Source organism: Equus quagga, chromosome 16, assembly GCF_021613505.1.
Source record: "Equus quagga isolate Etosha38 chromosome 16, UCLA_HA_Equagga_1.0, whole genome shotgun sequence".
NCBI lineage: Eukaryota > Metazoa > Chordata > Mammalia > Perissodactyla > Equidae > Equus > Equus quagga.
Window position 1 is genome coordinate 20,697,590 of NC_060282.1, and position 16,479 is coordinate 20,714,068.

At 40.5% G+C, this 16,479-nt stretch overlaps 1 protein-coding gene across 1 annotated transcript in view; it reads right to left on the reverse strand.

Moving 5' to 3' along the window:
- DEPTOR (DEP domain containing MTOR interacting protein) overlaps window positions 1-16,479 on the reverse strand; it is a 140,651-nt gene that overhangs the window by 35,337 nt on the left and 88,835 nt on the right. Inside the window, exons 6-8 of the mRNA XM_046642223.1 lie at window positions 15,078-15,212; window positions 10,449-10,519; window positions 8,592-8,696 (exon numbers count right to left, since the gene is read on the reverse strand). Coding sequence (XP_046498179.1) covers window positions 8,592-8,696; window positions 10,449-10,519; window positions 15,078-15,212 — 311 coding nt within the window. The remainder of the gene's footprint in view (window positions 1-8,591; window positions 8,697-10,448; window positions 10,520-15,077; window positions 15,213-16,479) is intronic.

Genomic DNA, 16,479 nt, shown 5'->3' on the forward strand with positions numbered 1-16,479 from the left:
GTGGTGATATTAAATGGACTCATGTACAGAAGGGCCTAATATGGCGGGGGTCAGGCACACAGAAGACACTCAATAAATTATAGTTCCTTCTCCTTTTTTTCTCTCCCTTTTGCATTGAAATGAACCAGAAGCTACTGGTATGGAATTCCTAATGGATGAGTGAAAAGTTGCCAGACAGAAAAAGCAGGAAACAACCTCTTTTAGATGAAAATGCATTGGATTGTGTGGGTTGACTAAACTTTTGATAATTTTCATATTTCATGCTCCACCCTTGAGTTGTGATGCCAATGAAAGATCCAGAGGCTTACAGATTTCATTTTTTAAGTAAAAGAAACTTCACAATAAGAATAATTCCAATTTCAAAGATGCTGGGATCGAGTGAGAATTTTTTTATTGAGGTATAATTGACACACATTATATTTTTTTTTTGCAATTTTTTTTTAGTGAGTTATTGATAGGTTACAATCTTGTGAAATTTCAGTTGTACATTAATGTTTGTCAGTCATGTTGTAGGTGCACCACTTCACCCTTTGCGCCCACCCCCCACCCCACCTTTCCCCTGGTATCCACTAAACTGTTCTTAGTCCATAATTTTAAATTCCTCATATGAGTGGAGTCATGCACAGATTATCCTTCTCTCGCTGGCTTATTTCACTTAACATAATTCTCTCAAGGTCCATCCATGTTATTGCAAATGGAATGATTTTGTTCTGTTTCGCAGCTGAGTAGTATTCCATTGTATATATGTACCACATCTTCTTTATCCATTCGTCTGTTGCTGGACACTTAGGTTGCTTCCACGTCTTGGCTATTATAAACAGTGCTGCAATAAACATTGGGGTGCATAGGACTTTTGGGATTGCTGACTTCAAGCTCTTTGGATAAATACCCAGTAGTGGGATGGCTGGATCGTATGGTAGTTCTATTTTTAATTTTTTGAGGAATCTCCATACTGTTTTCCATAGTGGCTGCACCAGTTTGCATTCCCACCAGCAGTGTATGAGGGTTCCTTTTTCTCCGCAACCTCTCCGACATTTGTTGCTATTAGTTTTAGATATTTTTGTCATTCTAACGGGTGTAAGGTGATATCTTAGTGTAGTTTTGATTTGCATTTCCCTGATGATCAGCGATGATGAGCATCTTTTCTTGTGCCTATTGCCCATCAGTATATCTTCTTTGGAGAAATGTCTGTTCATGTCCTCTGCCCATTTTTTGATTGGGTTGTTTGATGTTTTGTTGTTGAGTTGCGAGAGTTCTTTATATATTATGGATATTAAGCCTTTGTCAGATATATGACTTGCAAATATTTTTTCCCAGTTAGTGGGTTGTTTTTTTGTTTCAATCCTGTTTTCATTTGCCTTGAAGAAGCTCTTTAATCTGATGAAGTCCCATTTGTTTATTCTTTCTATTGTTTCCCTTCTCTGAGACGGCAGGGTGTCCAAAAAGATCCTTTTAATACTGATGTCAAAGAGTGTACTGCCTACGTTTTCTTCCAGAAGCCTTATGGTTTCAGGTCTCACCTTTAGGTCTTTGATCCATTTTGAGTTTATTTTGGTGAATGGTGAAAAAGAATGGTCAATTTTCATTCTTTTACATGTGGCTTTCCAGTTTTCCCAGCACCATTTGTTGAAAAGACTTTCTTTTCTTCATTGTATGCCCTCAGCTCCTTTGTCAAAGATAAGCTGTCCATAGATGTATGGTTTTATTTCTGGGCTTTCAATTCTGTTCCATTGATCTGTGCACCTGTTTTTGTACCAGTACCATGCTGTTTTGATTACTGTAGCTTTTGTAGTATGTTTTGAAGTCAGGGATTGTGATGCCTCCCGTTTTGTTCTTTTTTCTCAGGATTGCTTTAGGAATTCGGGGTCTTTTGTTGCCCCATATGAATTTTAGGATTCTTTGTTCTAATTCTGTAAAGAATGTCATTGGGATTCTGATTGGGATGGCATTGAATCTGTAGATTGCTTTAGGTAGAATGGACATTTTAACTATGTTTATTCTTCTAATCCATTTACATGGAATGTCTTTCCATCTCCTTATATCGTCAACCAATTCTCTCAGAGAGGCCTTGTAATTTTCATTATATAGGTCCTTCACTTCCTTAGTTAAATTTACCCCAAGGTATTTTATTCTTTTTGTTGCGATTGTGTATGGTATTGTATTCTTGAGTTCTTTTCCTGTTGGTTCATTACTGGAGTATAGAAATGCTACTGATTTATGCAAATTGATTTTATACCCTGCAACTTTGCTGTAGTTGTTGATTACTTCTAACAGTTTTCCAATGGATTCTTTGGGGTTTTCTATATATAAGATCATGTCGTCTGCAAACAGCGAGAGTTTCACTTCTTCCCTCCCTATTTGGATTCCTTTTATTCCTTTTTCTTGCCTGAGTGCTCTGGCCAGGACCTCCAGTACTATGTTAAATAAGAGCAGTGATAGAGGGCATCCTTGTCTCGTTCCTGTTTTCAGGGGGATGGCGTTCAGTTTTTGCCCATTGAGTATGATGTTGGCTATGGGTTTGTCGTATATGGCCTTTATTATGTTGAGGTAGTTTCCTTCTATGCCCATTTTGTTCAGAGTTTTTATCATAAATGGCTGTTGGATCTTGTCAAATGCCTTCTCTGCATCTATTGAGATGATCATGTGGTTTTTATTCCTCAGTTTGTTGATGTGGTGTATCACGTTGATTGATTTGCAGATGTTGAACCATCCCTGTGTCCCTGGTATGAATCCCACCTGATCATGATGTATGATTCTTTTGATGAATTGCTGAATTCTGGTTGCCAAAATTTTGTTTAGAATTTTTGCATCTATGTTCATCAGTGATATTGGCCTGTAGTTCTCTTTTTTCGTGGTGTCCTTGTCAGGTTTTGGGATCAGCGTGATGTTGGTCTCATAGAATGTGTTAGGAAGTGTCCCATCTTCCCTAATTTTTTGGAATAGCTTGAAAAGGATAGGTATTAAATCCTCTCTGAAAGTTTGGTAGAATTCCCCAGGAAAGCCATCTGGTCCTGGGGTTTTATTCTTTGGGATGTTTTTGATTGCTGTTTCAATCTCTTTCCTTGTGATTGGTCTGTTCAAATTGTCTGCCTCTTCTTGAGTGAGCTTTGGGAGATTGTAGGAGTCCAAGAATTTATCCATTTCCTCTAGGTTATCCATTCTGTTGGCATATAGTTTTTTGTAGTATTCTCTTATAATCTGTTGTATTTCTGCAGAGTCTGTTGTTATTTCTCCTCGCTCATTTCTGATTTTGTTTATTTGAGCTTTCTCCCTTTTTTTCTTTGTAAGTCTGGCTAGTGGTTTGTCAATTTTATTTATCTTCTCAAAAAACCAGCTCTTTGTCTCATTGATCTTTTCTACTGCCTTTTTCGTTTCAACAGTATTTATTTCTGCTCTGATTTTTATTATTTCTCTCCTTCTGCTGACTTTGGGCTTCATTTGTTCTTTTTTCTCTAATTCAGTTAGGTGTGCTTTAAGGTTGCTTATTTGGGATTTTTCTTGTTTGTTAAGATATGCCTGTATTGCGATGAATTTTCCTCTTAATACAGCTTTTGCTGTATCCCATATGAGTTGGTATGGCATGCTATCATTTTCATTTGTTTCCAGGTATTTTTTTATTTCTTCTTTAATTTCTTCAATGATCCATTGCTTGTTCAGTAGTGTGTTGTTTAGTCTCCACATCTTTGTGCCTTTCTCAGCTTTTTTCTTGTAATTAATTTCTAGCCTTATAGCACTGTGATCTGAGAAGATGCTTGTTATTATTTCAATTTTTTTAAATTTGTAGAGGCTTGCCTTGTTTCCTGACACACATCGTATTAATTTCAGGTGTACAACATAATGATCTGATATTTGTATGTGTTACAAAATGATCACCTCAATAAGTCTAGGTAAATCCATCAGCACACATAGTTACAGAATTTTTTTTTCTTGTGATGAGAACTTTTAAGATTACTCTCGGCAACTTTCAAATATGCAATACAGTCTTATTAACTATAGTCGACATGCTATACATCTCCATGATTTTATAACTGGAAGTTTGTACCTTTTGACTTCCTTCATCTGTTTCACCCCTCCAACCCCTGCCTCTGGCAACCACCAATCTATGCTTTGTATCTATGAGATTTGTTTTGGGGGTTTTATTTAGATTCCACCTATAAGTAAGATCATACGGTATTTGTCTTTCTCTGTCTGACTTAGCAGAATGCCCTCGAGGTCCATCCTTCTTGTCACAAATGGCATGATTTCATTCTTTTTTAAGGCTGAATAATATTCCATTGTGTATGTGTGCATACACACACACACACACACACATATATATATATCGTGCACACTTTCTTTATCAATTCATCCATCGATGGACACTTAGGTTGTTTCTATGTCTTGGCTATTGTAAATAATGCTGCAATGAACATGGGGATGCAGATATCTTTTGATGAATTTTAAAGATACTACAGTCATTCTCATGGCCTGGGAGGGGAGGAAAGTGGTATGAAATAATACAGCAACTTATTCGAAAGGGTGTAATTAATTGTTCTGTTTCTTATGTGGGTCTTGAATCAGACAAAACTACAAATAAGGTTATAGTTTGAGGCTTCTGTTATAACATCTGTTCCCTTTTTGGTCTCTGGGAACAAATATGCTACAACTGCATGAAGAGGAAGAGGTAACTGGAAAAGAAGAAGAGAAATGGACTGGAGTAAAAATAAAATTTTCAAACAAACTTGAGATAGTATAAAAGTATAATATTTGACCAAAAGTATTCCATTTACAACTGAAGTCAGGTTGGACCCCTCCCTACGCTACATATTTATATGCTCCCTGGCCTGCATCTCAGTAAGCGCATCCTGCAGCTCAGTTGACCAGTCCAGCCCCCACCAGCCTGAGTCAGCTGTGTAGAGGTTGCAGGCATGAAGAGCTCTGGGCACCAGGGTGAGGTGGCCTAGGCACAAAGGTCATAGATTTCTCTAATCCAATCCAGAAAAGAATTGGGGTAAACCATATCACTCTCCCTAAGGACATATTTTCTCTGGAGTTCTTCCAGGCTTTCTAGAGAAGTAAATTTTAATACAGGTATGAGGGTCTCCCCTTATCATGGCTTAAAAGTTTTCATTTAAACCAGACAAAGAGCTCTCCTCTGGGTCTGGAAAGGGTTAGAAGTGTTAACAGGGAGAAAACCACACTCAGTATCTTCAGTCTGGGGGCTGTCTTGTCTACCTACTGATGGCCCACATCTTAAAACTTTCCAATCTCCATAAAAAGGTTAAATCAGAGACAGAAGTGGTACATATTAGGGGGGCTGGCCCCGTGGCCAAATGGTTCACCCATTCCGCTTTGGTGGTCTGGGGTTTGCCGGATTGGATCCTGGGCGTGGACCTACACACTGCTCATCAAGCCATGCTGTGGTGGCATCCCACATAGAAGAACTGGAATGACCTACGACTAGGACATACAACTATGTACTGGGGCTTTGGGGAGGAAAAAAAAGAGGAAGACTGGCAACAGACGTTAGCTCAGGGCCAATCTTCCTCACCAAAAGAAAACAAAAGCATACTAGAAAAGATCTTTAAAAGATTAAAAAATAATAATAATACACATGAGGAACTTAGTTACAAAATGCTCTCTGCTTGGCAAGTAAAGTGGTGAAATTAAGCAGCCCCAGAATGGGTGGAATGGTCACAAAGGTCTGGATGCAAGGCTTTGTCCACACTGGAAAGCAGGAAAAAACTAGGGCTGTGACCTGAGGTGTGAGCCTGGCATTCCATGTAGAAAGCAACACCAAAGGCGAAGTGGGCACTTTACACCGTCCTGGGTCAGCTCTTGCAGTTAGATGTGCTACAAGGAGGCTTCTGGCCAGAAGTTTGGACAATTTCTACCACGTAGACCAAGCAGGTCAATCACTGCCTAGGTCAGTGGATCCTTCCCTGAGGGCACGCTCCTATAGGGTCGTCCCCCACCCCACCTCAAAGAGCTCTCACAACCAGACATCTCGCCCTGCGGTTGTCCTAAATGAGGGCAGCAGCAATGTGACAGGTCGGTGGAAACAAGTCTCTAGGATTAGATTATACAAATGGCTTTTTATGTAAGTGAAGTTATTCTATAACAAATACATATGGTAAAATAGGAAATAACTTGTTCAGTGTTTTCTATAAGAAAATCACATACAAAGTAACTTGAATATACACAGGTAAATAACATGGAAGGGCATGGTATTCCCTGTCATTTTCATTTAACCAACAGTACAATTCAAAAATATGTATATTTATTCCAATATAGAGTTTGACCAAAACCAGCTTCTTATAAGAGTTTTAGCGCTGTATCTTAACAATCTTAAGATTCCATTTGAATGCTTCTATTAAGTGATAAAATGTTGTGCTAATTTAAACAGGTTTTTTTCCTGCTGGATGTATCAGAATTTTTAATATTCTATTGTGCTTTGTGAATTTCCAAGAGGGGGATAAATTGTGCAGCAGTTCAAAACTGCTTTGATCACAGAACCTCAGGACAGAATATTTTGCTGGACAACAGACTTATATAATACAATTTGGGAAATGCTGCTCTAATGAATTCTATACTGCTCTACAACATATGAAGACCATTGTATACCCCCAGAGAAACTAAGAATATGAACCATAAGAAGCATTAGCCTATGTAATTGAAAAAAATATATCAGGTTACCCATCTATCAGGGTATTTACATTAAGAAGTTAACTAATTAATCACTTGACATTGTCTAGAGCAGCAATGCATGTTAATCAAAGGATGGACTCAAATCAATTAAATACACTTGGCCAAGCAAAACAAGGTCTTTAGCTGCAATGTAAATCCATTGGTTTCCCCAAAGGAAATGCGGTTTAAGTCAAAGCCACATGCAACCAAGTACAATGTCAAAACTGAAGCACTGTGCCAAAAATAATTTATACTAGGTACTTTACTATGGAAATAAAATATAAAACTCTTCCTAGAGCCAAGAGTTCCATTCGAAAATGAAACATTTAGCCTCGGCACAGATACAAATGCTCGCCCTTTATGCTCCTGGCCAATTTTCCTGCTCTGTGTTTCTTTGGTGCTGCGCCCACTGCAGTCCTGAGGGGGTAGGAAGGGCCTCTAACACAGACTCCCTTAGCCAACAAGGCTTCCGTAACTTGCCCAGAGCATAGGACCTAGCGAGCCTGTGCCCCCCTGCATGAACGAGGTGTTCAAATCAGGAGGCGGAGCCAACCCCTAATCATACCAGCACTGATTGCCCAGACTGGCTGTAATCTGTGCTCTGTGCTCCCCTCAGCCAGTGTCTGCTGCCCATCTTTCTTTTCCAGTAGGCAAACCAACGCCAGAGGCTAAGTTCTGTAAATCAGAGCAGTGGAGATCCAAGTCACGCCAACTGCTGTACTGGTTTACTGCTCTAGAAAAAGGATCGATGGGATACGATGAAAGTGTTGAAGAAATGAACAGGGGCACAATCTGTTGCTTTCCAGCCTTCTGTATCCTCCCACAGTCCCAGATAATCAAGAGATAAATGTCCTCTGTGAAATGTTTTACAGATGATAGAACAAAACTGTGCCAGGTAAACATGTGCAGAAAATCCATACTCTCAACATCCTCTTATATTATATTTCTGTATAAATAAAAACAATGTGCGTACACACACACACACACACACACACACACACACACACAGGTACAAGAAGTCTGGAAGAATATAAATCAAAATGTTACCAGTGCTATACTTTATTGCATGTCAATTATACTTCAAAAAGCTGCTTAAAAATGTTAAAGTGGTTATCTCTTGAGTTAGGAAAGATTACAGGCAATTACATATATTTTTTCTGCTTGTCTGTATTTTCCAAATTTTCTTGGCAGTATATTCATTACTTTAGTACTACAAAAAAAATATAAAAGTTATTTTCAAAAATCTTGCACAATTCATTCAATTTTTTTATGTCTGAGTAGTTCTTTACACTTTATCAAGTGTTTCCACATATTTAATCCATGAAACAGCAGAGGGAAATATTATGCTTATTTAATATTATGATTATGATTATCATAAATATTATGGCATCATAAATATTATGATTACGATTATTGCTTCAGAGAGGAGGAAACAGGCTCTAAGATGTTACAGGAATTGTTCAAAGACAAAGAGCTAGTAATTAGCAGAATCTAATGTGAGTCTAGACTTTCTCTTCTAAATTCTAAGGCTTCTGTTTTCTTTTTCTCGCTATTTGCTCTTTCTTCTGGTCTACCATGCTCTACTGGCGGCATTAATCCCACAGGAACAGACTTCATATAAAACAGAAGCAATAGAGTCTTATAGAAGGTTTAAAAGGAAAAAGAAACTATTTTTTTTCAAACTCAGTATTGGTTAAGGGGAAAAAATATGAAAAACCAAGGGAGGTTTGGAGACCACAGAGGCACAGTCAGCGTGATAGGAAAACTTTTTCTTCTAGTTGCCACATCATACACTCTTGGCTTCATTTCAACCCCATTCGGAAAGAGAAAAGGAAACTTGACAAAAATGGGACCAAAACACTCAGAGATGGCACCAAACAATGCAATGGGCTAGAGGTATTCAGATACCGCTCTGCTGGAGGTACCTTCATTCCTGCCGCGGCTGCAGGGCCACTGGGGTCCACAGCCTGGATGTGGCATGGCTTACTTCCTCGCACCACAAAGCCCCAGCCAACAGCGTCACCAACAATCTAGAGAGGAAAACCACAATTAGCAATCAGCAGACGGTTCCTGGCAATTTGCCTGTCTTCCCAAGAGAGAGAAAACCAGCCCAGGATTAAGTGCATGCCATGACATAACTCTTCTCCTTTTCATCTCTACCCTGTCAGGAAAATGGAACGCTTTGCTTCTATCATAAACACAGGGATATCTATGCGGAAAATGTGGTCAAGAAACGCCTTTTTGGCAGAAGGATCTTCTTCTGTGAGGGCACTACTCAGTGAATAACTGGCAGGTTGCCTCTTTCTTAAGCTGCTACGCAATTTAATATTAGACTCAAACGGAAAGTTTAGATCTTAAAAACATGGTAGAAATTTCTCTCCAGATCCAATTTCCATTCCAAATTTGTTCTTTTCCCCTGGATCCAAATGATACTTTCTTGATGATCTTGCTATGTCACTGAAGTCTAAAGGAACAATTTAAATTACCAATGGTGGGAAATATGGAGAGTGTTGGCTTTCTCGAAACACAATTTTCTCTAACAAGAGAAGAAAGTGAAAAAGTACATAAAGTTCACAATTTACAAGGATGCGGGTCAAAAGTTGTTTGAGCCTGGAGGGTGCCTTTTCCTACAGAATCATTATTAGAATTGGCAGTTATGTTCCCTGAGCAGCTCCCAGGCGTGTCTTTGACACACATCCCAACTGAAATACAGATGAAACACACTCACAATCAATTGCTATAGCAGTGCTGGCACTTAAGTTTAAAACCAAAAGAAATACTTTTAAAATATAACCAACTGTCTCTTGAACGCTGGAGACTGAGGAAAAGCAGAGAAGGAAATGGAAATGTTTGTGGACATTCTCAAAACATTATGAGGCACTTGACGGACTTTAAGGTTTGCCGTTATTAGCTTATTACATCGAATTTCACTTCCAAATGTACAGTTTACCTTTCTCCCCAATACAGACATATTTTCAGAGCTTTTGTTCATTATGATGGGGCCTATCATCCTCTTTTTAACTCCTCAGTGTTCAGAATGTGGGGTAGCCCTTGAAAAATGTTACAACGTAACATTTTTTCCCATGAGATAAAAAAAGTTAGAGGACTAAAAGAAAGAGAAGTGCTTTAAAGAGGATACAGATGTAAATGTGAGGAGACTGAGAGAGGGGGGCAAGGGCAGAGGGAGTGGGTGAGGCGCTGTCATGCAGAGCACTTAGGTTCTGCTTGAAGAAAACCAGTGGGGCCGGAAGGAGTGGAAGGAATGGAAGGAAGGCTGAAGGCCTCCAAGCAGGGGCAGGTGGTCAGAAGATGCTCACCGATATGCAGTGCTCCCAAATCAGGTGTTCATAAAACTCAAGGCATGTTAACGTGTCAAAAGTACCATCCTTTATGGTGGAACAATTTATCCCATAGCTTTCTTTCTCTACCTTAGGACTCCTCTCATGACTTCTAGAATTAAGAGTAATTCAGAAGGAATTATTGGCATTATTTGTACTACCCATTTGCCTTAAAATCTGTAATTATATTAGAATACATAATGTAAATCTTTTTTTCAAGGACCCATCAAAAGGAGTTTAAAATGCTGTATTAAAAATAAATCATGTCAAGTCCTAATACATTTAAAAGTGCCTAAGGGTCGAGAAAGCCCACTATTATAATTACTCTAAAAACAAAAGGAACATTAGGGGAAAGTTTTCAATTCCATCCTAAGCTACACGTTGACACACTGACATGACACAGAAAAACGAACGGCCAGGAGAAAGCCCAAACGATGAGCCTACCGTGAATGTCTTCCTTGCATACGGAGCCCCGGGAGTCAGGAGTTCCTCAGAAGTGACGGGCCTCTTCAACACTGCAAGACAGACACAATGTCAAGGTACCAATCCTTGCGAGCCCTTCGTTCACTCATTCAGCAGATATTTGCCGAATGCCTCATAAGTGACCATCGGTGAACAAAAGTGGCAAAGATCCCTGCCTCACAGTTTACACTCCAGCCAAACAGAGACAAACATTAGCAAATATCAGTAACTCCGAACCCAACTTACAGAGCCATGGAAAGAAGAGGGGACAGGGCAGGGTAAAGAGAAGTAGGAGTCCCAGGGGTGGAGGTAAGGAGTGGTTTGAAATTTTTCTATAAAGAAAAAGGCCACATTTTCTAGTTCTCCCATTTCTTTCTTTTAAATCCTGATAGGCATTCAACACATCAAAGAGAAAACCCGACTCTAATGGTCTGAGTCATGTTTCAAGAGTTAACCCCATACAACCTCCTCCCACAACATGCTGCACCCCACAGACCACAGCTTCACTCCTTTCCTTATTAATACCCTAGATGGCATGAACACACTGCCTTTTGCCCTGAGTAACAAGACTAGTGAACTTCTCTGTATACCCAGCATGTGCTAGGCACTATGCCAAGTGCTTTAGGCATATTAACTCATTTAATCATCACAAAAACTAATAAATTAGGTTCATCATTGTCCCTATTTTATCAGTGAGAAAACAGAAGCTCAGAAAAGTGAAGCTCGTGTCTAAGGTCTCAGAGCTAATGGATAGCAGAATTAAGATTCAAACTCCGGCATTTATGCCAGTGCCCACACTCTCAGCTGCTGTGCCACATGGTTCCCCCCATGCTATGCTGTTTCTGTAAGCGGAAGAAAAGGCTCAGAAGCTCCAGAAGGTAGAGGTGTATTGTCCTCCTAAGACCCCTGTGCTCATCAGCTCACTGATGTTGCCACCAAGATGACAAAGACAGCAGACAATTCCTGACTTGCCGACTGCCTAAAAACCCATCAATAATGAATCTCCCCATCCATCCTGTGCTCACTAAGAACTGGAAAAGCAACAGCCACAGCCGCCCAGAGCAGCCAGTGAGTCAGGGGACAGGGACTATCCTAACCTAGTTATACAGACATCATGACCTTGAGTGTCACAAAGAAACTGGAGGGGCCAGGAGCCTAATCTGGCAAAGTGTCAGTCTCCAATTATCTTTCAGGGCAGCATTTGGCAGTCACATGCCAGTCCTGGAACAAGCACGCAGCAGAAAAAGAAAAGGCAGTGTGGGGCAAGGCCCGGATGATCCACCAGGCAGCTGGGCCCTGCCTGAGGGTTACACGCGCGGCCTTCTTGACTAACAAGTGCCTGCTCAGTTCGAGGCAACCAACTGTGTCTTGCTGAGATGACAGTGGGCTGGGATTACTACTTTTGTTTTCAGAAAGCTCATAAGAGAGAAAATGAATTTATGTTCCCAAACAAGAGGGAATAGATCGAATATCAAGAAAAGAACCTCTGAGCTGATGGACGGGAGGTAAGAGAAGGGGGCCAGGGTTGGGCGTGAGGATTGAGACCTTTTAATTCCTTGTCAGACAACTCCTTCCCCAGCCCCTACAACTCCTGCTGGGGTTTATGAATGTGGATATAGGAATCGCATTGTACTGAAATATTTGGAAACAATACTGACCATTTATTTAATACACTTTCTCTTTTTTGATTGAGATATAATTGACATATAAGACTATATTAGTTTCAGGTGCATGACGTGATGATTCGATACATGTATATACTGCAAAATGATCACCTCAGTAAGTCTAGTTAACATCCATCACCACACATAGTTATAAATTTTATTTTCTTATGATAAGAACTTTTAAGATTGACTCTCTTAGCTTTCAAATATACAATACAGTATTATTAACTATAGTCACCATGCTGTATGTTACATTCCCGGGACTTACTCATTTTGTAACTGGAAGTTTGTACCTTTTGCCCCCTTTGCCCATTTTGCCCACCTCCTACTCCCTGCCTCTAGCAATCAGTAGTCTGTCCTTTGTATATATGAGTTTGTTTTTTGCTTTTTTAGATTCCACATATAAGTGAGATCGTATCGTATTTGTGTTTCTCTGTCTGACTTATTTCACTTAGTATAATGGCCTTGAGGTCCATTTACATTATTACTAACACCAAGATTTCCTTCTTTTTTATGGCTGAATGATATTCTACCATACACATATATATATCACATTTTTTCTATCCATTCATCCACTGATCAACTCTTAAGTTGTTTCCATGCCTCGGCTACTGTAAATAATGCTGCAGAGAACATGGGGATGCAGATCTTTTTGAGTTAGCGTCTTCATTTCCTTCAGATAAATGCCCAGAGGTGAAATTGCTGGATCTTAGGATAATTCCACTTTCAATTTTTTGAGGAATCTCCCTATTATTTTCCATAGTGGCTGCACCAATTTACATTCCCACCAATAGGGCACAAGATTTCCCTCTTCTCCACATCCTCATCAACATTTATTTCTTGTCTTTTTGATAACAGCCATTCTAACGGGTGTGAGGCCATCTCTCACTGTGGTTTTGAATAGCATTGTACTGTAATATTTGGCAGCAATACTGACCATTTATTTTAATACACTTTCTCTCTTTCTTATGTTGAAAGATGTAAAAATCTTGAAGCATAGGGAATTATCTTTTAGCTTTCTCTTTTCATATCCTTGGCAACTTATCTACTCATCACAGTGATACTGATTATGGTAATATCCGTACCACTTTTCTTATCCGGCTTAGGGCATGTATATACAGTACTAAAAAAATATATCCTGATGTATATATAATGATTAATTTTCAATGCCTTACTGTAAAGACCTGCTTATCAACCTGAGAAAAAAATCATGGTTGAGCTCATAGCATATTGGGAACCCTCTTAAAAGTGAGGGAGAAGCCTGGCAGAATATGGATAAGAGCTAAGACTTACGAACCACAATTAAGTCCTAGCCGCTCTGGTCCTTAGAGACCCAAAAAAGGCAACCTGACCTTTCTTTTCTGCCTGCATATCAGTAAATTCTTCCCTTTGAGCCAAGGGGTCAGAAGAAAGAGGAGACAATACAAACCCACCTCAGGGAAGATGGATATGTAGTTAATTTAGGTAATTAACACTTTGTTCATATTCTACTATTGTATGCAATCAAAAACATGTAAAATGGCTTTAGCACAATTCACCCTTTTCTGACACTGAAGTCTGTTGTTTCTAAATTTGAGGATACCTATCAGATTTCTCCCAGGACTTCAAACATCCTATTTATATGGATATAGTTCTCCTTTCTCATTCTTGCTCCTTTAATTGAAAAACCTCATAATATATGGGTACTCAATGATTTTCCAGACAGAGTCAATATGGAAGCAAGTTTCTTCACTCACTTGCAGGTTATAACTTTATTCTTAGAGCTAACCCTCCAGAGAACAGAAAAAAAATGCTAGATTAAGAAAAATACTCACTTGCCTAGATAACAGCATTAGATGATGTTTTCTCTTAAAGCCCTTTGAACAACTTCTATTTATCCTTATTCTTACTACCGCATAATGTTTTTTTTCTCCAAAGAGATGATGCGTTCACTCAAGGAAGGGGCTTTCCTTCATGACCTCTCATCTTTGTATCCCCAACTTCTGCTGATGATGTAACAGCAAAATAAAAGGAACAAAGTCTCTTCTCTAAAGGTGATACACTGAACGGAGGGTGGACAGAGCGCTAAACAAATGGAGTTGAGGGTATTTTAAAGGCAATGATTATCATGATGGACCATGCAATCTAATCCTGGGAAGGAGGTGGGTAAGGGACAGTGAGAAGGTGGTAGTGTGAATGGTTACAGGTGCTGGTGGGGGTGATGAACTGATTAGGTCAAGGAAGGATTGATTCTAAGTAACAAGATCATCAACAACCTTTGTACCTACATTTTTTTCTGGAATGTAAAGGCCATGAAGGGTGATGAAGAGAGTTTGAAACCACAGGGCACCAAGAATCAATTCCAGGGAGAGTTGGGTTTGCATGGATCCATGCTTCTTCCTTGGGGTGCTGAGACCCAACAGATTTTGGCATCAGTTGCAGTCTGGGGAAGCGCTATTTCCCTGCTGTAGAGAACACTGCTGTGTTGCTCAAACCCTCGGATGGAGGGGCTCCTCTCAGCTGCTCAGACCGCTAATGCAGACAGCCCTCAGACTGCCAATGCCCTCAGCTGTCTTTGGAACACTCTCTCTGAAGAGAGCTGTTTTGCCCAAGGTTATGCCCTCCTCCCAGGGGCAGCCAACATCTAATGACTGGTCAAGATGAGGGTATAAAGGCCTGGCCACCTCACCCCAAGTTGGGACAACTCTAAAGGGCCATCCCAACTCCAGAGCTCCCATTGGGGTCAGCTGCAGCCTTCATTGAGACTGCATTGCAGCCCAATTCTCCCTCTGCCCAAACCTACATCCTTCCCTTCCATTCAATAGGTGTTGACCCCAAGAACATGCTGTAATAAGACTCCCACATACCAAGACTCCCTCCATCTGCGAATCTGCTTCCCAGGAACCCAGCCCACCCATCTGCCCATCCCTCACAGTCACAGAAATGGGGCCGCCTTTTGGCCACTCACCGGACTTGGGGTTACAGAGCACAGGGGGGCTGCTGCTGAGGGTGGGGCTGCTGCTGAAGTAGCCACTGCTGCCGCAGCTGCTCATGCTGCTCCTCCTCACCGCAGACACGATCTTGATCTCCTTGCTGGGGCTGACTGTGCGGACAGGAAAACACACAGTCACCGAAGGTGGTGGTCCTGGTTCCCTAGTGCACACGGGCTTTCAGCTGTGAGGTACAGCAGGGTGAGTCACATGTGCCAGAAAAAAGCACTCTAGCCTTGGAGTCAGAAAAGCGAGGATTTGAGTTGCAGCTCTGCCACTTAGTAATAGCACAACCTGGGGCCATTCCCTTCAGTTCTCTGAGCCTCAATTTCCCCAGGTGTAAAGTGGGAATAATGCTATCTCATAGGATTGATGCAAGGAGTGACTTATGTAACGTATGTGAAATAATGTATATGCATACATTATGTATATTATACAATAATGTAAAATAAAAATAATGTATGTGTAAATATTATTTCAAGAACTACCAAGCCCACGCTGAGTAGTCCCTGCGAGGCTGTAAATTAAGTACTGGCTAGACACTTAATGAATTAACAGTGATAATAAATGCCTCCTGATTTAATATTAAATAATCACCCCGAGGCATGGAAGAAAGAGATTAAAATACAGAGCACATATTTAGGCTTTGAAAGTATATGGGAGGCAGTGGCTTCTATGATCTGATTTCATTCTCTCCGCCCTGGATTTGGCTGGCTCAACAGGGAGAAGGGAACAAAGTACATGATCAAAGGAAATAATTCATGGAGAGTGCATTGCCCGGTGCCTGGCACATGAGAAGCACAAAATAAATGCTGGCCTTTATAATGACTGTGGTTACTATTTCCTCCATCTCATCATCATCACTTGTTCGGGTCTATTGGGCCCACTTATGAAACATGCAAACAGTACTAGTGAGAATGTGAATAGTCACTCTGCATTTGCAGCCACAGCCTTAAGGAGACACACAATTGGCGCGTGTCTAAGCACAGGCTTAGGCTCCTGTCCCTCGGCTGGTGTTTACTTTCCCAGAGCAACTCTTGGTTCATTCTGTCCTCCATCCAGCTGTGTCTGTGGAACCTGGGATATGGGAGGTTGGGGAGGAGAATGTGTAATACAAGCGCTGGAGTAAGACAGCACTGGCGCGAGATCCAGCTGTGCCCACCACTTTCCAGCTGTGTAACCTGAGGTAAGCTGCTCAGTTGCTCCATGCCTCAGTTTCTTCACTGGTAAAATGAGGATAAGAAAAGTCCTTCCTCTTAGGATATTGTGAGAACTAAATGAGAAAACTCATGCAACCAGCTTTGATCAGTGCCAGGGGCACAGAAAGTTCTCAATATAATTGTAAGTGTTCTCACTGTCACCTCCTATTCATAACCTAGA